The sequence below is a fragment of the Sebastes umbrosus genome, chromosome 21 (assembly GCF_015220745.1).
Source record: "Sebastes umbrosus isolate fSebUmb1 chromosome 21, fSebUmb1.pri, whole genome shotgun sequence".
NCBI classification, from domain to species: domain Eukaryota; kingdom Metazoa; phylum Chordata; class Actinopteri; order Perciformes; family Sebastidae; genus Sebastes; species Sebastes umbrosus.
This window is the reverse complement of record NC_051289.1, coordinates 9502827-9530823: the sequence shown is the minus strand read 5'-3', so window position 1 is coordinate 9530823 and position 27997 is coordinate 9502827. Positions and strand designations below refer to the sequence as shown.

General features: G+C 41.4%; 1 protein-coding gene across 13 annotated transcripts in view; it reads right to left on the bottom strand.

Annotated features, from left to right (window-relative positions):
- Positions 1-27997, bottom strand: part of si:ch211-285f17.1 (sickle tail protein homolog) — a 123980-nt gene that overhangs the window by 73665 nt on the left and 22318 nt on the right. For 6 of the 13 annotated variants that reach the window (XM_037757357.1, XM_037757360.1, XM_037757366.1 and 3 more), the window contains exon 1: positions 24237-25449. The exons of 1 other annotated variant lie outside the window; for it this stretch is intronic. In XM_037757357.1, the coding sequence (XP_037613285.1) occupies positions 24237-24570 (334 nt within the window). In that variant the 5' untranslated portion in view covers positions 24571-25449. Of the gene's footprint in view, positions 1-882; positions 1233-24236; positions 25453-27997 lie in introns of those variants that run through there. 6 more of the 13 variants (XM_037757372.1, XM_037757373.1, XM_037757359.1 and 3 more) reach the window with 5 other exon arrangements.

The window sequence follows — 27997 nt, the reverse complement described above, 5'->3', positions numbered from 1 at the left end:
ATCTACTCAACAGTGGAAAAAGTTAAAGCCCTTCCAGCAGTATTGGAGAGCTCCAGACAGTAAAATAGGCTTGTTAAGACAGTACAATGCTTAAAACGCTATTTTATTTGCAGCGCGGTGACGAATGCGGTGATAGCTCTCAGATAAAAACAGATCACTATTTACAACAGTTTACTGCTGCCTGTGAATCTGTGTGACATGAGAGGAACACTCTTTGAAGCTGCGAATTGACATTGATGTTCACGTTGAGAGGAGGAATGCAGCATCTCCCCCGGTGGGAAAATTTAAGAAATCCATTTGATCCACAGAGCAAACAGCACCATAAATGTCTAAAATCTACAGTAAATCTGATCTAAAATCAGCTACTTTCATCTACAAATGTCACTCCTCTGTGTGATCTAGAAAAGTGAGATTTAGAGGCAGCGGAAAAAAGATTAAGAAAAGTTATGTAGAGCGGTTTGAATCATGTAACAGATAGTTTGTGTTTTGTGAAAGTGAACGTGATGTTTTCAAGTTCAGCCTCTCATGGTCTGACCCTCACCACTCGACTCCCCCATTAGCTTAATTAGACACAGCCACACACACATTAGATGGTCCCCTTTTTTTTGCTTCACGGCACTGAATGGCTGGCTGCAGTTCAAGGCACCACAAAAACAGTCTATGCAAAACAAGCAGCATTCAGAACCAGGGGAAACTATCAGCAAACAGCACACATTAAGAAAACTACGCTGCTGTGTGCCATTCAAAAAAAAACTTTAAAATGACATTGCATGCTTTAATAATGCAAGAAGATTCACCTTAAAATACATCAGTTTGAATCCAGTCGTTTGTACTCACATGTATATGAGTGGATGTGTTCTTGTATGAGATGCTGCTACTCACCTCTTCTTTTTCTGTCTCTCTTCAACTCAGTATGTCCTGATAGAAAAAAGCCCAAAGTCTTGGACACAACCAGAGTGACACAAACTAACCAACACACCGTCGCAGTCCCAAACTTTTTGCTCTCTCCCGGCAAGATCTGTACACTTCCCCTGCTCCCCCTCCCTCTCTTTCTCTCTCTCTCTTACTTCAGCACTTCCTGGGCTGCTGTTTATGCTCCAATCAGGCCATCCAAGAAACTGCCGCTGCCCCGCCGCCCCCTCCTCTGCCTCAGCCAACAGCCATTGTGTAGCGGGGGCTTGTCACATGTAGGCGTCCGTGCGTGTGTGTGTGTCCCCTCTCGACCGAGAAATCTGGCTCCCTTCAATCAGGAGAAGAAGAAGAGTGAGGAAGGAGCGAGCTGAAGACGGAGGATGAGAGCTGGTAGGCTGAAGAAAAACACATAAAGAGGGCTTCCTGTCTGAGAGAGATACACTTTTTCAGGGGGAAAAAGGGGGGTAGCATGGAGCGTTGAGTAAGGGTTGGGGGTGTGTCTGGAACTTTCTCTCCAAATCCAACAGCTTGTTGTTACAAACCGCAACGAGGCTCAGCCCATCGTAACCCCCAGAGAGCCCCAGAGCTCTGTCTCCAATACGAGGCGCCTTTCCCATCGCCTGCCAAACGTTTTCACCACGATACCTCAACCCCTTCTCCCCGAAGCCCCAGCCTCTAATTCACTGTTTCACTAAGCCAGCCAGCCAAACACACAGCGAAGGCCAGCAGGCTTTAAAAAAAAGGGTGGAGGTGTGATGTGGGGGTGCGGGGCAGGGAGGTGAAAGGTGACGTGTGGGAGGAGGCAGGTTGACAGCAGCACACTGAGCTTTTGTTGGTCTTGTTAACAGTTCCATCATCGCATGACGGTAACACCTTGTGGGTTGTGGAAGAGTTTAGACCGAGCTGAAGACATTTAGGTTCAACTTGAAACACATGTTTTACTTTCAGGATAAAGCTTTAGGATGCAAAAGATATGTTCAGAATTGAGGTAAATTGGTGTGTATTTGGATTAAAATGCTAACATAGACAGTCAATGGATAAACTTAAAGGATAATTCTGGTTCATTACAACTTGGGCCTTTTTAATTGTTTGGTTGTGATGTTATTGTACTCACCAAAGTAATGACTGAGATTTGGGAATTTGGTGACATTGCTACAACGAAGTGCAACTGGACTTGGCTACATATTTCAGACAGATTCTAAACCAACAGTTTAGCCAGACTATCTGAACTACCCAAAATACTTGAAATAATCCCTGAAGGCACAAAAAAAATGTGCATGCGCTCAAACTGTAAGTTCTGTAGGTCAACATTGAACCAATGGTTATAATTTTGTAATTTCACCATTCACCAGTTTTCTCTTCAAAATAAATTTAAATAATCTGGAAATTTGGGACACTTGCACTTTCATAAAGTTGGGTGACTCAAAAAGTGATTAAAAAAAGAATAGTCAAAATCGAAGCAGTGGAGGCCGAGATATCCTGACTTTTGGTACCTAGTAGCCTACGAGTCAATCTCCTAATAACACTGGATTCTACAGTTCCCATAATGCAACTTGATGGCATCTTTCATCAGACCATCCGAACCCACATCTAAAGAACGTATATTGCATATTGAAGTGAAAGTCAATTGTTCGTTCCATTGCAACATCAGTGCCCAGCAGCAAAACTCCGCTTCCGCCATTTTGGACTGAAAGCGACTACCGGACGCCAGTAAAACATCCTGATGACATCATTAGGGTTATTTTGACCTACTTCGGAGTGCTCCCTTCAGAGCCACATAAGACTTTATACAACTGTTTTCACAGGCTGGGTAGTACTTCACATGATGAGTAAACTAATATTGATGTGTAAAATCAGTGGAGTGCCCCTTTAAATCCGTTAAAACAGTCTGATTATAACTTCTTTTTAGCGACAATGCTGCGTTCCAAGAGCTCAACCAACCACTTTGTGAGTACAATGCTAACATAACAGATCAAACTGCTGGCCCAAACTATATGAAAACAAGACCCAATTTGTAATAAAGTGGAGTTATCCTAAAACTGATGCTATGTGGTGAAATCCAAACTTGAAATGAACAAACTAAACCTCTCTCCTTTGCCTTCTTACCTAATTTTCTTTTTCTCTCCTCTCCTATAACCTGTCCTTTGTTTCTGCTCTGAATGCGATTCATTCAGTCAGTCCTTCAAGCCACACGGGCAGATTGGGGTGCCTCCGTTCCAGGTTGGACTCAGGAAACATTCATCTTGTTGTTTAGTCTGGGCACCATGTGTTGGAGGCTGGGAGGAGGCCGCTCCCCTCTCCGCAGACCCCTCCTCTTGTGCACATAAGCACAGAAAACCCCACACTGACGGACACAATCTGGACATTCACCACTGTGCTTCATTGTTTAGGGGCACAGATGCACAAAATAACTGAACTTCAAAAGTGTAAGTTACAAAGCAGCACCAACATGAAAAGAGAAAATGTGGCTCAGGTGTGTCAGCGTGGAGGCTTTGTGCATCAGCATCTATTTCTTATGCTGCTTTAATCACATAATAAAGAAGGAGAAAGAGATGTTGACTCAGAGCAAAGAGTCATTCATGGAGCAGATAACAGGAGGCAGGTGCAGTGACTGCATACAGCACAATATTTGTACAGGACTCATGATGCCGTGTGAAATGCCTTGACATCACTTTCTTCCTGCGTGAACATAAACAGGGCCCACTTTGACTAATCCCTTAGTGCTAAATCCTTCCATTGCTGAAAAGAGAGCCAAACAAATGGAAAGGGGAGACAAAATAAATCAAAACATTTGGGATTTAACAGTGAGAGAGCAGGTGAGGATTACACCTGAAGCTATTCAGTTTGTGCCAGTGTGCTACGGAGGAACTGATGCCGCAGTCAGCCAGTGAATGAGCCACCTGTGCGCCTTGGATGACACCAAACTCCACTGCGCTTGTATAATGTGACTTGAGTAAAGGGAGTGAGATGACAGGCAGTTTGCTTTCAGGAACACAAACGCCGACAGATTCAGGAAGAGATTCAGAAGCTTCATAGTCTCAAAGACAGCTTTTAAAAAAAACAAACTTTTTTAAAGACGGGAAAAAATAGTGGCAGGCACATTTGAGAAATTCAGTAAAGATGACTCATATCATATATAAAAAAAAACTGGATGAGTTGCAACAACCTCTGATATCCAACATGACAGCTTGTCATGTGGCCACTTTAATCCAGCTGTTGCTGGGTGTGCTGAAAAAGGGCGTAACGCTGAAATGTCTACGGGGATAGGGTGCTGAAATTCACAGACAGAAAACATTAAGGTTCAGCAGTTATCACCTGATATCTGAGTAAAAGACAGGAGTAGAATCACATTTTCATTTTCTTTTCATATTTTATGCAATGTTAACATTGCACTTGATATCCTCAACACGTAACAGCTTTATTCTAACACTTTACTTCAACCTCCCATTTAGCATTTATTAGCCGTATATAAAGTTAGACGCAGATCTAAGGACATTTTTATTAACAAATTTGTCAACAATAATAACTTTTCCTATGAAGCATCCTTACCTGTATACAATCATTATCGAATGATTGATAACACAACATAATAAATCCTTACAGTGTGTTATAAAGCATTTTTAACTATATAAAATTATTCACAAATGAGTTTAAAACTATTAATACATGTGTTAAAGATTCATTAATACATGCTGAGTTTCAAGGCTCATTCTTGATCTTGGTAATAGTAGCATGACAAAAGAAATATCTTAAATAAAGGTCCACTTAATATATATTTTCCAGACCTTTCAACCACATCTCATGGCATTCATCAGTGAATGGAGTTTGCTCAGTTGTCAGAGAGATTAAAGAGGCAATATAAATACAACCTTCACCAATAAATGTAATGAATGTAAATATATTGGCAAATATCAAAATACAATTCATACATAAATAAATACTAATACTGTTTCATATTCTATGAAGCTATTTGATATTATTACAATATTGCTTTATTATATTATCATTCATTATCTGTATAACTGTTGGCAAATGCATTAATGTGAAGAATGTCCTACTCCTAATCAGCAACATTTTGTTATTGACACTCTTGTTATTCACACTTGAGTTTTTATTTGTGTTTACTGCAGGGATGCAATATTTTTGTGTATTAACTGACATATTTAATGTCGTGGAACAAAACGTTAAAATCTCTTCAGCTTGTGTTAACCACAGACCTTATTTCAGGCATCTAACTAAAAACCCCAGTGACTTCCAGAGAACCGAAAGTGCTAACTCATTTCCAGGTTTTGGGACTCTTTCCTGCAGCACTCTAGAAACTGAAAATCTACCGTAACATATAAGTTTGACAGTGAAAAGTATTGCTGCAGAGTAATTTTCACTTCAGTACCCAGAACCTCAGAGTCTTACTGGCTCACATTAGGTTTTGGTTTCCAGGGCATCTTTCTACCAAAGTGATACAGAGTGCAAAAAAGAGGCACCAAAGGCCTTGGCTGCCATCCACCCAGATCCCACTCTAGCCCATGGACCGAGCTGCCCTTTTCATATATTTAGCCTCAAATCATCCAAAGCCCTGGTGAGCTGCTGCTCTCTATTTTAAAGCCAGCTTCATAATCTTCCACGGGGAGGCTGGAGAGTTTAGCCGATGGCCACAATGGAGCCACTGGTCTAGATCTCTGAGTCAGCGTCAAACACTCCAAAAGTGCATGAACAGAAATCTTACTTAAGTTCTCAGTAAATGACTGCTTACATTGTGCAAAAAAAAAAATGTGCATTACACCCCATATTTAACCCGTCAAAAACACATCTGCAGAGACGCCACAACTCATGCTCATAACTTGATGTAGCAGCTTGATGAACGCGCCTGCCATTATGGATTTCTGCGTAGGAGAAGCTAAACAGCTATTGATTAAATAAATTAATAACAGCCTGAAGTAATGAGAATGTGAAATGAGAGGTGTGAGATCAGACCCGGGATGGAGAAGCGAATGTGGCACTATGAGGCCAGTCTGATTGTCCCGTGGCCCGCCGTAACGGTGACAGAAAGGAACAATGAGACATAACTCAGCCGGGGAACACAGCACAGAGGGTCAGAGGGGTCACATGACTGCGTTTCCGTCTGTCTGTCCGTCTGGCTGTTGGTTTCTCCGTCTCTGGGTGGGCGCGCACACACACATGCCTGAGTACAAGTGGCAGCATCCGTGAAGATGTGGTTAGACAGATAACGTCATTCTGTGGTGAAGACTGGTCAGTGCTGATCAGTCTTCCAGTCAGACAATCTCAGAGATGTAAAGCAAAGAAGATGACGGCCAAGAGGTAAAGCAAAAAACATGACAGCCAAGACTGGGTCAACAGAGGTATCAGAGATTAACAAAGCCGAAGCTAAGTGCCGGCTTCAGAGCCAGCAGGCGATCTGAAGATCACAAGCCAACCACTTCCCAGATCTCAGAGCAGAAATACCATAGTAAAGAAATATCTTACTAAAGTAAATCAGAAAAGTGCTTCTCTCACTTAGCAACTACTGTCAGAATGCCCTTGAGTAAAGCTGTCAGTTACTACAAGAATGGAATTACAGAGGGAACAAAAGGACACATAAAGCAGAGAAAACGCCTTCACATTGCATTGCCTACAACCAGCGCACACACACACGATGCGCAATTTTCTGGAATTATCTTCTTTTTTTCACAGCCTACAGTTTTAAATTGTTAAAATTGGTTGGATTAAATGTGTCTACGTTTATTTTTTCTGGATGTCAACATGTTTACATCTACACACTAACATTTTTCAATCCTAATATAATAATAAAATAATTTCTTGTTGTTAAAATGCAACAACTTGTTTATCCTGTTACATGGACAGTGAAATATATGCATATTTGAACATTCATATAAAATTAACAGCTTGGAATATTATAAGAAAGATTGTAATACAAGCTCACAGGAGATTTTGTAATATGACGACTAAAGCAGTGATTTCATCCCAGATTTCAAAAGCAGGAGATGCTGACTGAATGTCACCAATCTGAAAAAAACTGAATACATGCACACATCATTCATTTATAATGTGAAAAAGTAGCTAGTACTGCCAATCCCACTGTGAATCAACACACCTCTGCAGCTTTTTGCAGCTTTCAGCTCATCAATGGTTCACTGGGCTATATGGCTGAGTCTTTATGGTTCTCACTGATACTCCTAACATAACACCATGGACATTGGCCAACAAGTTCTCAAAAGCCTATTGTAGGTCACTTAAGCAGAGACAGGTGAAGAGATTCAAACATCTACCAATCCAAAGAGACCCAAGATATTTTTTCTCACTACTGCATGATTTTATTGGCACCACACTTCATATAACATAAGACAAGCTTTGGTGTGATGCAATTTTTAGATAATTGTGATTGATTACTATAGATCTAAAATAATAATAGACCAGTTGGATCTATAAGTATTTATAGACAATAATTCAAAACTGGAACACTGAAGCCTTAAATCCACAAGAATCCTACTTCTAACAGCTGGGTGATGGTTGGTGTGTCAAAGGTCGCAATGTTACAGTTCTACAGAGCGGTAATAGAAAGTGTACTCGCCTTCTCAATAACTGTATGGTACAGTATGGTAATTCTACAGCCCACGAGAAAAAAACTGATGGACAGAGTCATGCGCTCAGCTTCAAAAACGATTGTCTGTGTACTCTCCTCCATGTCTGAGCTATACCACATCCAGCAGAACGGGTTGAACATTTTAAAGGACTTTACTCACCCTGCAAACACGCTATTCAGTCTTCTACCTTCGGGAAAAGTCTTCGCAGTATTAAGACTAAAACATCTCGCTTTTACAATAGCACTTATCCTGAAGCAATCCGCTTCCTACATGCTTCACCGGCTGTATAAACAAGCACATGCACTTTTTGTCACTTTAAGGGCATGAGCCATTCTGGTTGCACTATTATATTTATTGTATGGTTACTGTTGTGCGATTACATGTTTCGTTGTTGAGCGCACCAAAACACATTCCTAATCAGCTGCTGTTGATTTTGGCAATAAATTATTGAATCTTGAATCTTCGTTATGAACACAGACATGTCCTCTATGCACTTTGGCATTAAGGCGTTTCATGCGTCTAATAACAAACTCCGTGTTTGAAGACTACAGTGATTTGGAGGATCATTTCAACTGTCAATAACCGGGAGACGGTGAGCGTGTGTGAAATGGTTGGCAGTAATGCCAGGCCACCAGCTGGTTTCGGCAGTGAACCTGTCAGGTCAGGCTCTTCTCCTCTCCCACCTGGCTCCACATCTGCCCATCACTCCATCTCTATCTCTGCCGCTCATATTTCCCTCTCTATTATGTAACACTTTAAAATTATTGCAAGTGCAGCCGAGCAAACAATAACTGTAAATACACGTGTTTTGTTGTCATAGAAATGTGACTCCTAATCAGGTTTATAGAGTAATACAAAGCATTTAGCTTAATTGTGTTTGGCTCATAAGTGCACTTCAGAGCCTTCTGGTGCAATAGAAGAATTATTAGTCCCAATATAATGCATTTAGAAGGGCCAAGAATAATGAGAATAAAATATTTATCAGATGTTTTATGTAATGTCAAAAGAAAAAAGAACAAATGTGCTTTCCCCATAAGCAGGCATTTTATAGCTATAGCTGCATCTGCCGTTCAAAAATGTTTATTATGCAAAACATGTCTGCAAGGAATTTGGATTTAAAGCGGCCCTAAAGATATCAGCAATTTGCCTATCGATAAAAGCATCCTTTATTGCTACTCTGGAAAATGTTTCTAGAATGAATAATTGATGATTGTTGGTTGCACATCAAATTAACTGCCAGCTGTCGCATTGTGAACCGTGGGTCTCAATCAGCAACTTAGCATAGCCTTCTTGACTTCCCATTGATGTGAGACGCTCCCTGCCTGCCTGTCAAAAGATTTCAGGGGAACAACAAACAAATGTGTTATGAAATATGCAGCTCTGAGAAACATTTGGTCCCGATCACAATTAATATTCTGTCTCCAAGAGCATAAAGACAGCAAGAGAGGAGAGAGTAAAAAGAAAACATAGCTTTCTTATTATATCTACAGCATTTCTGTGGCTCCATATGGTCACAGTGTGAAGCCATCTATGCATCTACAAGAAATTTGCAAAATAATAAATTCACTACTGCTTTCAGTATGCTGATATTACACCATGATTTCACTTCCACTTCTGTAATTTAATTATTAAAATGTTTCATAACCAAACTATCATTACCGGCAACATTTAGTTAAATTAAAGGTACAGTGTGTAGGATCTGGGGGCATCTAGAGGTGAGGTTGCAGATTGCAACCAACTGAAACTTCGTCCGTTCTAGTCTACTGTAGAAACATGGCGGCTGTGACGAGGACCCGCTCTATATGTAGCAGTGGGCAACTCCTGGGTCTGAAAAGTGAAGTCAATGCAGAAGTGCCTTAAACTTGCATTCTTTCTAATATCCAGCAGGGGGCGACTCCTCTGGTTGCAAAAAGAAGTTTGATTGCATAGAAGTCAATGAGAAAATGACCCTACTTCTCACATTGTAAACATGAGTTTATGATCTCAATCGCTAGTTTCAAGTCTTCTTCAATACAGCATGATGTTCATTTAGTAAATTATGGTCCCATTTAGAGTCAAATAGACCATAAAGCAGGGGATGCTTTAGGGCGTGGCTACCTTGTGATTGACAGGTCGCTTCCACGGCGTTGTCCGGTCTGGGAGTTGTCCGTGTTTTCGTCTTACGACTTTAACCCTTTCACAGTTTGTTTTCAGTTCATGAAAGTTAATTATAACCTTTTTGTCACCTAAAAATGTCTTACTGAGCGTTCAGTTTAACTTTGCTCCACCCTCTTGAATCACTTCTGGTTGCAAAAAAACAACATGGTGACGGCCAAAATGCCGAACTTGAGCCTTCAAAACAGCAGTCCACAAACCAATGGTTGACGTCACGGTGACAACGTCCAAATCTTATATACAGTGTATGATATGTAGATATAAACGGCTCAGTTTAAGGTAACAAAAACACAACGATTCGTGTTTTCAGGTGATTACACACTAAAGAAAATATACAGGAGAGAAAGGGCGGCAGTTGTTCTTTAAAGCCTTGAGGACTGAGAGAATAAACGTGGCCCAGTATGGGGTGCTGAAACTTTCAGATTGTTCGAACAGGGTTTATCTGCAGCTGCACAGGTCGGTGCCATCACCAAAGCCCAGCAGCCCCAGCATCTGTTCTCTGAAAACAACAAGCCTGCAGGGACAGACGCACATCCACACACCGCCCATGAACTTCCCTGCATCATCTGTCCTGATAGCATACACCTGTGCATGTGTTATAATATGTTTGTGGACCTGTGATGTTGCCAAGCTGGGACACTGTTGAAACACATTGGAGTACGACTATGTTTTCTTTCCATGCAAAAAAATACACAGTGCCCCGTTTCCAAATAGATCATGTTTGATTTCTATCCTTGTTTCACCGCCTGTTGTATAACGCCAGAATGGGTCCTGCCTGTTCTGCCTTATATTGTCTTCTTCTCCAGTCTCTCTGGTCATAAGAAATCAAATATTATATAACGAGAGATGTTAGATAAGAGTTTCTGATGCCTATCACAACCCATCTACATTCTTCTGCTGGGCGTCTTGCAAATCTATTGGCTGGCAAGGATCATGACAAATGTTTATTTGGCTGAGTATAATTCAAGGAGACAATTGAAGCAGAGAAACAGACTACGAATAATGGATGCAAACAATTGTCTTGTTTTTGCGCAGCCAAAATAATCAGATTTAAAATGTATTTCCACTGTTTCTCTCAGAGCAGTGTGAAAAGTATAGTAATGAAGGGATTAAATCTTTTTATCGTGACACTCGGTTGAATGGTCTATTAAATTTGCTCCTATCCAGCTTCCACTGCTCCACAAGTGATAACATATTCACCCTTTTTGATTTAAGTCTTGTGATGAACTGGAATAAGCGTGGCAGGATTTAGAGATAAAAAAAAAAACTGCTGTCACTAAATTCTTGTGTGGATCCCAGTTGGTCCGTATTAAACCTCCAGCTGTTGACAACAGTTTAGCAGAAATCCCCCCCATTCTCTCCCCGCAGCTCAGGCTGAAATGCTGCGTCAGTGTCATGATAGCTTTAGCTGCCTAGCTGGAAAGCATGTCTTACCAATGACTTCATCACACAGCCAAAGCATATTATTCCCCTTTAGAAAAATCCCCAGATTTAAAAGAGGGTGGGGGCGAGTACATTTGATCCCTGATTCAACGTTTCTGGTGTTACTGTAAGAATGTACCAAAGATGCTCAGAGGTACAGGGCGGCTTTCAAACCCATCTCAGTGTTTCATATTTAAGGGAAAAGAAACTCGCCCAAAAAGTGAAGTTTTTAGTCACAGCTTAATCGAACAAGCTGTGCTAGCAGGGATAAAATGAAAAGTAAACTCTTTGACAAAACGGCATGAGTAAGGCATAAACCTTCAGGAGGACAGAAACTCCAGTGTGGGCATAATGAATCAAGTTCAACCTGAAATCCTATTAGCTGTACAGCTGGGGGCGCTACATGCCAGGAGCTATTGAACTCTCCAATATGGAGTGGAAGAAACTCACCACACTTTCACTGATGTCAAAGACTTATGTGTTGTGGGGTGTAATTATGTGAAGTGGTAGGAAACCTGCTCACTATCAAAAGCTAAAGATGAGAGAATCCATATGTGGCCAGGAAGTCTGTTTTATTTCTAAGTGCAATGAGCACAAAGTGCAGTGCAGCAGGAATAAATCTTGCTCTTGTTTTGTATAAAACAGCACACACGCTCTGTTTTACAGCTTTGCTCTTCCACATGTTGCACAGACATGTCGGCCTAAAGAAGGGTGCTTATATGGATCGTCAGTATTATTTGAATCATCCTTTTTATTTTTTCCCTAAGAAAAATGACTAAATCTGACCTAAACAATAACAAATAAAATTATATGTACATATAATAACAGATAGTAACTATAAATTGAACAAGGTATTCAAAAACAAGGGAGGAGAAAAATGGGTAATAATAATAATAATAATAATAATAATAATAATACAAATAATAGTAGTAAAAAAAATAAAACATAAAAACATAAATAAAATAAAAAATAAAATACAAATTATAACTAAAAATCTAAAATTTTAAATAAAATAAATACATTAATTCAATTAGTATTATATTAAATAATAATAATATAAACATTATTTATGTATATATGTATATATATATATATAAACATTATAACAATTAAAATTAATATATGAATTAAATTTGTATTATATTAAATAATAATAATAACACATATAAATATATATAAATAAATAAATAAATGAATAAATGAAATTCACGCACCAGATACCCAACACCTACTTATATCCCTGTGGTCCTTTCCCCACGTTAATTCAACCGCACAGGATTCAGAGTACATACTGTGTGTTTAAGACATGTTTACAAAAGGGTAAATAAAACAGAATATAAAAATAAATGAGTAATACGAATGAATCGTCAGTATTATTAAAAGACCAAAGAAAGCGTGATTTCAGAAACAGGTGTAAAATATAACTAGCTACTTGATTAGAGGCAAAAGAGAAGTCAAATGGCAAAGTCAGAGAAAATATTGCGGATAAAATGATAAAAACAGGTACCCATGTTATGAATTTGTCACTCTAATTTGACAGAACACACGCAACCAGGGATTTATAATTCAGTGCACGTGGGTCACGCTGATCTTAATGGCCTCAGAGCAAGGCGGGGGCGTTCTCTGTATCTGACAGTCATTATGTTAACTATGACAGGCCGAGACCCTGCTGAGCACATGCCAATTATAGTACAATGTCTGTCTGTTCTGCTGGCAAATGAGGTACATTTAAAATTGACTCAATTATTTTTGGATCAGCCACAGTTGGGCTGCACACAGTTATTAAGCGGTAGGACGTTGCAGCATCTGATATCAGCACTGCGCCCTTTAAGAACATGCACTCGGTGCACTGCTGCTTCGCTGTTGATTCGGAGCACCGTGATATACACCCTAACTCTCTATCTTTCTAATTAATTTATAATGAATGGGATTACTTTTGGCTTCAGGCCCTCATTGGGGCGGAGATAAGCATAGGTCAGGTCTCACTGTAAACGAATGGTTAATAAAATCCAATACTCTACCATCCATATTTTAAGCTGGCAATGGAAACTCTTTGTGACTTCTTAATTATGAATATTCTGCTCATCACGCTCACTATGGAAGGCATGAAGCAGCACAGCTCATAAACATTTAGAGACCTCTCTTGACTCCTGGCATCCATTTCTAAAAGCAAAACCACACACGAGCTACTGTGGAGAAACTGGAACAGTTTGTGTTTGCAAAATAAATGTTCTTGCGCAAACAGTGACATACTTCTCTGACAAAGGGGAATGCCTCCTGAGTTATCAGTTTCATATTTAGACAGACATTAAAAAAGGGAATGGGGCGCTTCTTTCCCTCATGGCAACAGTTGCTTAAAGTCAGTGAATACAAATTATGTGTCCATCTTGCAAACCTGAAGCCAAAATAGATGCTCAAACAGTGCTACTGGAGCCATTATTCGTTATCCGTATATTGCAGCAGGTGTAGTAGCCTTCTGGTGGAAAGCTTAGTTGCAGCTGGGAAACAGATACCATAAGAGGGGTCGGTTAAACTTCCATAACAACTACACAGGTAACCAAAACTGAGGGTAAACATACTTTTATCATATCACATTCCACATGCACCTTTATTAAATACACGTTGATACATGCACCTGTCTGAAGAGCATATCGCGCTCTCAGCAGTGCAATTGCAAGTCGACACAAACTCACTGACACAAAGATGAACCGGTACCAAGAAATGCCACTGATGCAGCCAAGAAAAGCAAAAAAAGAAAAATACAAAAGTAAAGTATGGACCAGCTCTGCCTGGCGTTTTCTCCTACTCCAACTTTTTAATTTCTCTTCTTCATCTGACAGTCAGCCTCTCTCTATTCCTTTCCCCGGACAGAGAGAGAGAGAGAGAAAGAGGCCTATACATCAGTGAGATTTAATGCTGCCTCATCCTGCTCAGCACTCGTATCACATGGTGTACATCATCAATAATCTTTACGAGCCAGTGACTTGGCTAAAAAACAAGGGTAATGTGTTGCTCCGGCTGGAACCACAAACTCCCAACACAGGCATCCTGGAGCTTATTTTCCGTCTTTATTTTCTGCATATAATTGCATCACAACATTAAAAAAAATAAATTTAATAGGCTTCTCTGGCTGAAAAGTGATATTCAGATTGACAAGATAAGACAGAAGCTGTTATTTGTGCGCTTGCATGTAAAGAAGACTCATCAACAAGCAGTGTTGTGAGAAATGAAAGTTTCCTTTCATCCTGGTCGTTTGCTGAGCTGTGTGACTGTCACGCCAGATATGTTCGCAGTCTGTTGTCACTTTCTGTGTTGGAAACTGGGACAGACAAGGGCGGTTTTGAGGCAGTAAAAGCTGCCGTTGCAGTAAAGCGGCGCAGAAGACAGCAGGGTATAAAGTCAAGAGGAAAATCCAAAAATGACCGTGGTGCTTCAGACATGCATGATGCTTCTATTTTTGAATGTCTAACTAGCATTTACTGAACAGAAAGGGAAGATATTCTATTCCAATGTGGATATATCCATTTCCCTTTACAAAGTTCAGGGATCAACCAAGAAGTAAATGCTGAGTGTCCTTTCTGTCCTCACCAATGAATTCAGACATCACTTTTTATGTTGCTACTAGTTCCTTTTCCTGACCATAAACCACAACTATGCTTTCAAGAAATGCCCTTAAAAGTCCCATTTTATGCCCTGTTGGAGAACTCAAAAAGGGGCATAAAATGGAGAAATAAAGTTGTATTTGATATGCTTTAAAGCCTACTGTAACATCCTGAACAACTGGAGAAAGAATGTGGTTTCACAAACATCTCCAGACACATTTTTTAGGGCGGGGATTGATTTCTCTTCTCATTGTTATCTTTAAAATGATTTATATGAGGTCAGAAAAAGGTCAGTATCCTCTTATCCTACATTCACTGCCGTTTTTAGTCACATCACATGCCGGTGTGTCATGAGCGTACAGGAGGAGATAGCTTCCCCCTGGTGGATCATGTGGTCCACATCTACACACTCACACAGTAGGTTGGATGACACCATTAGTCAGCTATTGGGACATCCAATTATTGGCTTTTTTGCCAAGAGTTAGAGGAGAAGATCAATATCACTCTAATGTGTTGGAGCCAGGAAACAATTAGCTTAGCTTAGCTTAGCATAAAGACTTGAGGCAGGGGAAAACAGCTAGCCTGGCTCCATCAAAAGTTAAAAAATATGTTGACACCTCTAAAGCTCACATTGTATCTCGATTGTTTATTGAATACACAAACTGAGTTTGAAAAGCAAAAAAGTTGTGGTTTTACGGGGAGTTATATGTTCTAACTATTTTGAAAAGACTCCAGGAAACCACTGTGCTCGGCTCACTGGTTGTTCAAGACATAGTTTGTGCACACATTAAACAAACCAGATAAAAGGTTTTAATTACTGAGCTTTACAGTGCTGGCAGGCATATCATTGAACATTGGAGAGAACCTTACAGTCTTTATGCTAACCGTCTCCTAACTGTAGTGCCATAGTCTTGTTGGCACCATAAGGTCACTAATCAATTTTACAGCACATAACTCCTGGTAAAACCACAACTTGTGTTTATATTTTGCTGGGTCCTTTTGCTTTTAGTTTGTTTGCGTACGCATTAAACAAACAGGTTAGCAGTCTTATTTTCCAGCTTTGATACTAGCTACACCAATCGACTCCTGGCTTCAACTCCGTACTTAACGCATCAACATGAGAGTGATATCAATCTTCCCATGTAACTCACTGCAAGAAAGTGAATTAATATATTTCCCAGTGGGTTACCTCCGGGTCTGAAAAGTGAAGCCAATGCTGAAGTGCCTTAACCTTGCATTCTTTCTAATAGCCAGCAGGAGGCGACTCCTCTGGTTGCAAAAAGAAGTCCGATTGTGTAGAAGTCTATGAGAAAATGAGCCTACTTCTCACTTGATTTAATACCTCAGTAAAAATTGTAAACATGACTTTATGGTCTCAATCACTAGTTTCAAGTCTTCTTCAATACAGCAAGATGTTCATTTAATAAATTATGGTCCCATTTAGAGTCAAATAGACCATAAAGCAGGGTATGCTTTAGGGCATGGCTATCTTGTGATTGACAGGTCGCTACCACGACGTTGTCCGGTCTGGAAGTTGTCCGCATTTTCATTTTACAACTTTAACCCTTTCACAGTGTGTTTTCATTTATTATAACCTTTGTGGTCACCTAAAAATGTCTTATTCAGCGTTCAGTTGAATTTAGAACCACTCTCTCTTGTCACTTCCGAGAAACCAAGATGGAAACGGCCAAAATCGTCAACTCAAGGTTTCAAAACGACAGTACACAAACCAGTGGGTGACATCACGGTGACTATGTCCACTTCTTATATATTGTACAGTCTATGATATTTCCCAAAATGTCTAAACTATTCCTTCAATTTCAACTTAACCTTGAACTCAATTCTGGTAGAAAATCTCTCCTAGTCTGTATGCTATGCTACACTACATGGGCACAGTATTATTTTAATGACCTCAACCAAATATTCTTCTCGCAAATGATCACAGATGGGTACCGCCAGCAACACTAAATATTAATGTTATATTAATGAAAAATCCAGTCCCCTGAAATAACATGTCGACGTGAAATAAATAAACACAGCGGGATATTCAATTTGAAAAGTCTGAACTACGGAGATAAAAGTGTGTTTTAGACTACATGGGGCCTACAGCCACTTTAGTGAACATTCACTAATGCACGCACAGACAGAAAAACAGTCAGTCAGACATATACACACACACACATCACATCATGTTTGCCTGAAGGGCAAAAGGGGTGTAAGAGGGGAGGTGGAGACATATTGATTTCTCTGTCGACTCTTTGAGAGGAAACCCTGAGGGAGGCCTTGCATCCGCTTACACCCCTCGGTTTGGCAAATTAACCACATTTATGCTTTGGGCCAGAACACACGCATGCATTACTGTTAATTGAAATTAAAAAATGTAGTAGTGAGACGTCTGGTTTGAAGGAATTTCATGCCATATTTGCAGTATTAGCTTTGAAGACTTTGTTGTGTAATCAAGCCAAACTAATAGGACACACTGGAAAGTAAATATGCAAATGATGTAGACATGTTAATGTTTGACTTCAACAAGTGAAAGCCTTGGGAATAGAAGTCAGGGTGGGCATCAGAGAGATTAAGGCTTTTGTTTTATCCTTAATCTGACACAGAGAGAAAAGCCAATCCCCTGTGCTGTCTCTCTATTTAAGAGTCGCACAGCCTCAGGAACCAGGAAGAAGCAACATTGCCCCGAGCTACAACCCCAAAGAAAAACACACCCGAGACAACAGGGGGATTTACAATACACACTCATGAGTAGTCACATAACCAAAGCTCTTTCTTCTTGCTCAGTGGCCCGATTATAGTCTGTTTCTGTTTGAGGGATGAGTCACTTCCATTCATTTTCTGAACACACATCCCAGGTCCATGAACACACCATTAACTCACCTACTCTTCTGTCTTCTAATGACTCACTGGACTTCTCTCCCGTCTCTGGGTACTTATTGACAGGCCAAAGACAAAGGCGACTTGTCTCCCACAGCTGAGATAACATCAAGGCATTGTCACTTCCTCTCTTGTGGCTTTTGGAGGAATAGTTCTTTAAAAACTGTTTAAAGATTCTCCTGATTTACTCACGTCAATAGAGGAACTAAATCATTGCCCAAACAAAAACAGATATAGATAGAGGAACTGACGTAAATGTATAATAAATGTTGTCCCTCCTTTCAGACTGATGATTTTGCTGCTACTTTTCTCAGCATGTGATCCCCTTACTGTTGCAAAGTATCCTCATACAACAGTTAGTATGATATCTTACAATAAGACTCGGTCAAAACCGTGTATATGGCTGGACTGTGTATGGTCAGTCTGAGAATTTGTGGCTAAATTGTTATACAAATAGTCAGTGGTCATGTCTATATTGTTAAATCCAGCGGTACATGACCACCAAGTCCGGCAAGGACACTAGGGAATGTGCTGTTCCGCTCAACTGACCGTTCAAGCGGTGACGTACCCTATCGTTGAATGCACCTGATTGGTCCCTGGTTTTCTGTTTGCCGTTTGAAACAGGGAAAAACATGGCGGCCTCCTCATAAACTTTCTGTTATTCCGTCTAAACAATCCACCAAAATCTACTTCTGAAAACATTTTTAAGTGAGAAATAGGCTATGCCACTGCTGAATCTCGTTTCATTTTAGAACTAGATCGCCTTGTTTGACAGCTTGGTCCAAGTTTCGTGAGCCGGACGCATTGCGCTGGACGGGCTCATTTGCATAAAGGACTATTCCCTGCCTTTGAATTTTTTGAAAGAACAACGGCCAGCGAGGAAGCTCCAACACTCCGCTGACCAATCGTTTAACTCAGTGACAGACTTTTGCGTTTGTAGGAGTGGCCCTCTGCAGTCCAGCCAAAAAGTTATTCATTTGTCCAGCAACATGTGACGAACATGTCAATTTCAACTCGTTACATGTATACAGTCTTTTCAAAATGAACTTCCGTCTGCACAGGAAAGTACTTGTTTAGGTTTAAGAAAAGATCGGGTTAAAATAACACCAGAAGTGGCGTAACTTAAGTACGGAAGTTACAGTATGTGACACATAAATCAACGTTAACTTCTGGTTTCACACGGGGTACGAACACCGGTTTCATGGGCAAACATCTGGTGTTTTTTGACCCAACCATTCACCCCGACCTCCTCTCTGCACAGCAATTGTCACTCTTTATACTTCTAGGTTCATGATTATGTGGATTACATATGAATTGATTTATATATTATATATATAAATATATATATATTTATATATATACTACTGTATATACGAATAACAGTGCATTACGTTTCGTAGGTATAGCTATGAAAGGTGAATGAGAACGGCCTGACTATTGAGATAGTCCGGTAGATTTTCTCTTCCGACAGGTATGAAGGATTTAAAGTTTTTTTTTTATAATATGCAAAGGAACAAGAACAGCATGACATAATGGTAAATCATATGAATCTATATTGAAAGTTTGTGATTGCTCGATTCAAAGTGAGAGTGGGGGGTTTGCTTAAAATCAACCCCCTACTTACGGGCTTCAATTTGTCACAAAAAAAAGTAAGGTCTGGATAGTACAAAGGAACTCTCTCAAGTTCCCTTTTGGCACACACTTCCAAGACACTGCACAGTGTGTCAGAAACTTGTTAACGATCCAATTCTGTAACAGATATGTACATAAAAAGGTGATTATTTCTGAATACTCAGAATTACATATCCGTTTTAGTGGGCCCAATTGATGTGGAGGGAAAGTATTTGGCCATCTTAATAACTCTTGTGTCTGCCCGATAGTTGTCAAAGAAGAAAAAACCCAGAGACAACTGGGGGTTTAAAGAGTCACGAGGGGCTGCAATTAATGTAATCCCTACTCTTGGCTTCAATGTCAAAGAAATGGGTGATCACATCCCAATCCTCGAGCTCGTTCCCATCACACTAAGCTGTTTTTTCCATCTTTTTTTTTCAAAAGGAAGTAAAGCAGCATCTGCGAAAAAAGTCTGTCATGGATACATACCAGTTAGACTATCAACAGTGAGTGTTAAAACAAAACTGACACTGATACAGTGAGCATGTAGAAGCATGTACACTTCTCTTGCCAATTATTCACATGCGCTGTTAACGCTGTTGTCAACAGGTAGAAGAACACATGTACCTTATCACACTTGGGGCAACACTGAAACATCTTAATAACCCCCATCACTCGTAAACAGGCTGAAGCAACTCTGCACATACTTATGTGGCAACAAATCTTGCAAAACCATATCAGGCAAGAAACAACACAACACAAGCGCAGGTGCGAAAGTCTGGATGAGTAAAGAAAATGCAGACGAAGCACACGAAACCCCCAATCACGCCGTGTTCTGTTTCTTTTATTGACTCACCTTCTCAATCACCAGAAGGTGAGGTCATCCACAAATCTGAGCGGTGACTTTATCTCAAGAGCATCTTGAAAACAAATCCTGGCACGATGGGACATGGGATCAAAGGACCCATATGGTTACACGAGAGGTGATATACTTTCAAGTTGATCCAGACACAAAGAGAGAAAAAGAGTCTGGGAGGCCAGGAGATAGCAAAGATTGATAGGAGAGTCAGAGAGAGGTGAAATCAAAGTCTTTCCAGACCTTGACCTTTCCAGATGTTTTCATCAACTGGTTAGCCTTGCCCAGTTAGTTTTGTACAATAGCCCGAGCTGATGTTTACATCTGTTTCTTTAATGATGGAAAATAAAAGCTTTAAAGTTAGCCTATGTTTTACATTTTACCATGGACAGATTACTGAACGGGTTACTGGGCGCAGGCTAGTTGGCCCAACAGGTTAGGGAGACCCAGGGCCGTAGCATCTGTTTGAAGTTCCTGCTAACATTATTAGTTGGGAAGTCATAGAAGAAACACAAAACTACCACAGAGACGTGAAATGACCAAAAAGAGACGCAAAACCATTACAAAGAGATGCAAAATAACCAAAAAGAGATGCAAAATGACTACAAAAAAATGCAAAATAACCAAAAAGAGACGCAAAACGACTACAAATAAATGCAAAATAACCAAAAAGAGACACAAAACTACCAAAAACATACACAAAATGACCACAAAGAGACACAAAACTACCAAAAAGAGACACAAAATAACCAAAAAGAGACACAAAACGGCTACAAAGACACACAAATTGACTACAAAGAGATGCAAAACAACTATAAAGAGACAAAATGACCACAAAGACACACAAAGCAACCAAAAAGCGACCATGAAGGGACACAAAACGTCTACAAAGACATGCGAAATGACCAAAAAGATGGCTCTTGTTCTTACTGTATGCACGAGGGTTGGGGGCCCTTAACATGTCTGTGCTCAGGGGCCAATTGTCTTATAATCGTCCATGCCTCCTACAAATAAAAAACTTGAAATGATGAGCAATAAAACGCACCATTCCTCCATTTAATAACCTCAGGGGTTTTACCAATACAACCTTACTTCACCAGTAGCTTATGGGGGCTAATGTTACCTAAATTTAGGAAGACATTGCTCTATAGCTGACACTACAGAGTGCGTTCACTTGCTTGTTAACTCTTCTCTTCTTATGCTATGTTACACTATGTTTTAGCATGTACCATTATCTCATATTTGTCACTATTGGCCACAGTGGTTACTGTTCAACAAAAGTTATGTAGACTCACTTTAAAGTAACGGAAGAGCAGAGGAAAAATACTATATATCTTTCTTGCATTGTGTACGGAAAAAAACAAGACATATACTATATGATCCAAAGTATGTGGACAAACAGGACCTGTACACAAAGCAAGTTCCGTAAAGAAATAGTTTTCAGAGTTCGGTGGGGAAGAACTTGTCAGGGCTGCACAGAGCCCTGACCTCAACTCCATCCGACACCTTTGGAAAAGAATATCGCAAGCCAGGCCTTATCAGCCAACATCGCTGCCCGACCTCATTAATGCTCTTGCTGCTGAATGGGAGCAAATCCCTGCAGCCAGGTTTCCAATCTTGTTGAAGGGTGGAGGCTGGTGTGGTTTTCAAATGAGATGTCCACATATGGGCGTTATGTAGTGCACATAATAATAAATCAAAAACACATACATCCAGGATGAGAGATGCCTTAAGGAGTAAGCCAAAATGTTGCTGAACCGTGGTTTGATGCAATGTCACACAGTATCAATAGAAAGCTGAACTTGAACCTGAACTTGAGACTCGCGTTATATCCTCTCTGGACAGAAGATGTCAAACGGATTTCACTTTCGGTGGAAGCTGCCACTTTGAGGCTGAAATTGGGCCCTTTGGCGAGCAGCAGTCGGCTCTGAAGCTTTCACACAGTGGAAATGTCACCTGTCACACGCACTTATCGTCTGCCAGTGCGGTGTGCATCAGCTATGTCTGACCCTGTGGGTCTGTGCTTCAGCTGCCGTCATGCCCTGTGACTGGCATTAGCTGGAGAGATGAGGACCTGGCACGGTCTGAGCCCCCCACATTAACCAGCTTTGTTTGTATACAAGCCATAAGTGGATAGGGAATACGATGAGCTGCCCATTAGCCTGCAGTGAAAGGGTATTTAATTGTGCTGGCCTATTTAAAATCCAAATACTTAAGCAGCATATGGCTCCATGTAGCCAACAGCATTTATATATCAAAGGGCTGTGGAATCAGTCTGGTGTATAGCTGGTTTCTAGAGAGGACTGGACTGTCAGAGCACTGCCTTTTCAATGTAGAACTTCAAAGTTACTGAGAAATGTGCAGAGTTCTCGCCCGTCTCCGACGACTTGAAAAACACACACTGGGACATGGGCGAAACGTGGAGAATACACACAGTTCACTTATTCTTTTTGATGGTCTGTGTCTGCGTGTGTGTGGGCGGCGATGGCATCTTTCAATAACCGAATCAACTGCTGTCACAACATGACAGGAAGAAAAGGAATGAGGAGGAGAAAGACGCAGGGAGAAACAAAAAGTGGAGAGGGTGTTAGAGAGGGTGTAAAAGACAAAGAGATGCATGAAACGTGATGAGCGAGGGAGGACGTGAGAAAAGAAGACAAAAGAAGAAATACTGTAAAAAAAGAGAGGTTGGGTCACTTTCCGTGTCCTCGAATGAATCCGTCAGTGTTGTTTCAACGCAAATGAACTGAAAACAAGCTGACCCTAACCTTTGAGAAGTGACTCAGCGCTGCGGAAAGACCCTTTATTTGTGTAAAGAAGAGACTGGAAGCGGCACAGACGAGAACATCTGTTTTCCAGTACAAACCTGCCCCCCTATAACCCATAACCTGTCTTTACTGCAAGGAGGGATTCACAGGCAGACACAGCTCAAGACCTGTTGATTACCCAGCATGCCCCGCTCACATTCCTGACCTCCTTCTGTCACTCTTTCACTTGACTCACCCCTGTTGCCTACATCTACGTCAGCCCCCCCCGCTTAAGCCCCCCTCACTGCTGTCTTTGAGTACAAGCTGAACAGTCAAGTGTGATTTAAGAGTGATTGACAGGAAACGTTTAAACGGCTGGCGTGTGCAGAGTACACAGATTCATCCTCTGAACAATCTTAGTGAAGTTGCCTTTAAGAGTGTGAGACTGTGACCTGACAAAACCATGAAAGCTGGCGTCCCACAGAGTTGGGAATCTGGTGAGAAGGCCAAAAGGGAATGATAAGACCACTTTCCTCAACCTCTTGGCCCCCCATTTCTTAATCTGCACCCCACAGAGACCTAGGCTGTGGGATAGTGACAGAGATCCCATGAGCAGTCACTCCTCTCTCCTACATCAAGGCCGCCATGTTCACGCCGACAATAGCACTGCGTCGAAAAATGAAGCTCCCACATTAATTTCAATGAGACCGATTCATTAGAACAACGGGGTTCTGGGGAAAAAATGCAAGGTTGTCCAGCAAAATTTTGGCCAATCACTGTAAGTGTGCATTCCTGATAGAATACCTTGTAAAATAAACAATGTAAATTACTTCCACTGCGCAACGTATCCTCATCCAACGGCTCGTATGATATCTTACGACAGTGCATTACTTTAAGCAGGTGAACGATGTATGAGAACAGCCTGTAATGCGATAACAATGTAAAATCTTGTCACATAGTTTAACTCCAATGTTTTTGTGTCTGATAAACCTCCAAACACACGGATGTATTATTCACACTGGACTTCCTGGATCATTTTCTCACTTGTATATACAGCAACATGCCCAACCCCCAGCTGACCCTTGCTTTTTTTTTTTTTTTAAACGCAGTGCTATTTGTGGCCCGAATGCCCGTTGTTTGCGGATGTTTGACATGAGCATCCCGTCCTTTGCCTCGGGGCAGGAAGGAGATCACAGATAACGCGGGAAGACCTAATCAATACAGTCAGTACACAATACAATGACCTAGCATTAGAGCGGACACACAACAAGCAGAAACAAGCCCAATCCGCTGCACGCTGAACTGACAAATTATGACAGAGGAGTAGAAAGAGGACACAACTGGAATCTGTTTATGGACGCTAAATGTGAAATTACATTGATTTAAAAACAAAGTTTCTTCTTGAACTGACCATGTGAAAAAAGACTATGAAGTTTGGTTCATTACTCACTGTGCACAGAGCCTTGCTGCTGACTTGAGGCTTTGGGTGGGCTGATCCTGCTCTTGGGATAGACCATCTCCATATTTTGTCCCTTCTCACCTGGACTCTGGCTGGGGGCCTGAGTTTCAGTCTGCGTCTCGCTCTGCGCTTTGTCCTGTGGCGCGGCGGCCTTTAAAGACTTCTGTCTGCTAAGGATGCCGTCGCTACCTGCCCTCATCAGCTTCTCCCCTACGCTCAGCACCCGGACTCGACCGGCCGTGCCAGGGCATTCCTTCCTGGAGGGGGGCGGCTTGGATCCGGCCCCTATGGAGGAAGGCCGGGCCAGCCTGGAGGCTTTGGACATCCTGCAGGTCAGCGGATCAGTAGAGCTCTTTCTCAGCCAGTGTGACTGCGGCCGCGTCCCGTGGGCAATCCAGAGCTTCTCAGCTCTCAGTGAGTGTGACTCTCCAGCTCCAGCGTGTTGTGACTGGTGCAGGTAGAGGGCCGGAGGGAGGGCACTTTTGGGAAGCTCAGGGGGTGAAGGGGGGTTAACAGATCCTGGGAAGGTGTTCTCTTCTCCTGGCGTGGCCTCCTGGGATCATCCTCCAAAGCAAACAGTGGGTGTGAGTGGGTGTGTGTGTGCTGGTAAATTCGTGCATGTGAGGATAAACCTGTGGAGTGACAGGACGTGCTGTGCCAAATGCAAACAGAAACTCAGGTCTCCTGTGTCAGCGCATTCCGGCTTTTTAATCCTCTCGCTGCCTCTCCGTCTTTCTCCCTCTCTTCTTCTTCACTTGCTCTCATACTCTGGTTGTCAACTTCTCTCTCTTACCTCATGCCTAATAATTACTTCCCATGTTACTGTCCTCTTGTGCCTTCCTCTCCCCTCTTCTCCTTCGCTTCGGTTCACTCGCTCTTCTTTGCTGATGCTCAGCGGGTAACCATTCCAACGCTCCGGCAGGCGGAGAACAGAGAGAGAAAGATTTAGAGACAGCAAGAGAAAAAAAGAAAAAAAAAAAGAGCACGAGGGAGATAGAGAAAGTGCCGGCAGAGGCTTTGCGGAGGAGCCCTTCTCTTCAGGTGCAGCTGCACAAGCTGTTCCAGATGTGCGTGCAGCAGCGCTTCACGTCATCAGCCGAGCGCTCAGAGCCACAGTCGCTGGCTTCACCTCGTCCTATTTCCCCTCTTTCTTCATCTTCTTCTTGGTCCGTCTCTTGTCCCTTTCTACTCCAGTCTGTTACTCCTCACATGTGATGAGATGTTCAGGCTACCAGAGGCAGGAATGCACAACACACCAAGCCCTTCACTCACTGGTGGAATTTACAGAGAATTAAAGAGCGCAAAGGAGGGGAGCGTTACAGCATGTGTTTGTGTATGTGTGTGTGTGTGTGTGTGTGTGTGTGTGTATACAAGAGACACACAGTGGAGCTGTTCTGATCTCCTGCGCCGAACACATCAGCTGTGACAAGAAAGATATACAGCAGAAGTTGGCTGGGAGAGAAACAGCAAAGAGGAGAAGATCAGAGCTTTCAGACACTTCCCTTCCTCATACCCTCTGTCCTATTCCTCAAAAACACTCAATTTCTCACATGAAGCGAAAACATTTCTTTTGACAAAGTGCTTGAAACAATTGTCTGACCCACAGAAACTTCCTCGGCACACACTGATCATTGCCAGACAAGCATAATAAAGTATGAATCATTGTTGGTGGGGCTGAAAGAGCAAAAAACAACCATTAAAGAAAGAGTTTACGACCATTTTTTAAAAAAAAAGAAAAGAAAAGTGAGAACCAGTCTGTTTCTTGTTGTAAAAGCACATTTTGCTGACACACATCTGACTCTGGGAAGTAAACCACAATCCTATGAACTTGTTTAATTCATTAACTCCGCACACAGGTCACCCTATTTGGAACTCAGAAGTCTGTGACACTTGTGTAATATGCCGCAGCATGCGAAATGGACATGTGATATAACTCATGGGGACGCCATTCTGTGCTTACTGACTAAACACCAGAAAATGGATTACAGTGAGAAAAAAAAGGATCAACTGTGTCCAGGGCAACACGTTATAAAAGAGCAACAATCCACACGGACCAGGACTACGGGCTTAGTTTTACACAGGGGCGATTACTCTCTGAATTGGTGCTGTGCCACTCAGATATCATAAAACGTCCCAGTTAAAAGTCCCAGTATGGAAAAGCCAGATTTAATATTTCACATGTGGCGCCATGTTTTATCTACTGCTCTGTTAGCAACCTGTATGGCATGATTAAACACTATGTAAGAAGTTTACAGAGAGATTTAGAGTTAAAAATTCACTCACATGTGCAGAAGATTTGATCAATTCCTCCATACCAAACCTCCCTCCCCCTTCCCCCATGATTGCCTTTTAGACTACTAAGCCCTCTGAACATGACGACAACCATCACTGATTGTATAGATATGAAATATTCATCATATTGCCACATATCTGTATGGCTCTAGATAAAGAGCAAAGCAGATTGACCTACATACTTTCTCAATGAATAGTTCCGCTGACAAAAAATCGGAGGGCTGAGATACTCATGGGAACCGCTGCGTGTCTGATGGATTTTTGAAAGGGAGAAAAAAGTAAAGAAGATAGAGACATTTCCATAAGATTAAATATTAGAATCGTGCCAGATTATGTGTGTGTGCGTCACCAGTTTTGGCTGCTGCGTTTACAGCATCGTAGTACTGAGGATTACGTCAATCCTAAAAAAAAAGCTGACCATGAAAAAACAGACTCCATATAGTGAGCGAGTACTATGGTTATATGGCTATTTGTGTACGTGTGTACATGCTGGGAGTAAATGAAAGCCCTCTGTGTGGATTTGGATGCCTCCCAGATGTATAACTGTACAGTAGGCAAACGGCGGGAACTTGGTTCAAAGGCTTTAAATAACATAGCATTTAGGGACGGATATAATTTGAGTTTCCTAATTAAGCCTGTGATTTTGTGCAATGTGATAGATCATAAAGTACGTCTGCGTATCAAATAACAAACCCTGATGTCGACATACTATCCAGCCATGGCAGCAATTTGCATTTCAAACTACAGTAGAAGTGGAAAACAAACCAACCACAAGTATTTCAACTTCAAACTTGTGAAAGATGATTATCTGAGGAGTTGAAATTGGCTCTGACAATAAAGAACTGAATGACAAAACTGCCAACCACAGCTGTCTGAGCAGATAGCCCTGGTTGGCACCATGCTTTGAAGCGCCAAGGAGCAGTTTGGGATGGGTGGTTATGGAAATACGATGGTGCAGAGAATCCCACAAGCTCTGGCATGGCTGCTTATGGCCCATAAAGTGTGTAAAGGACGTATTTAAAAAGGGTAGTGGGCTCAGCAAGAGTTGTCTGAGTGCTTCTGTGGTATTTCTCTAATTAAGTGACTTTTCAGTCTAAAGGTTATTATGAAACCGGGGAGCATAGGTTACAAATGACTCCCACAAACTGAGCTGAGGCTAGTGTAGGTTGGACTCTTGTATGTGCCATTTATGCAGAATCTACCTACAATTTTCCAACAAATATATTTTGAAGTATAAAGTCACTCAAGCTTGGATAAATGCAATATGTCCAAAAAATGTGATATAGTTTAAAGCTGCTATTAGTATTTCTGGCCACGCATATAAGTGCAATATTCATTCGCTTTTTAGTTCTGATTTGCTCTTCACCAACTCTTTCGAAAAATATTTAGCAGCTAAATGCTCCACTATGTTCACCAGCTAGTCGCTTACTTTGTGCGTCTGCTGTTTGGTGCTGGGCAGG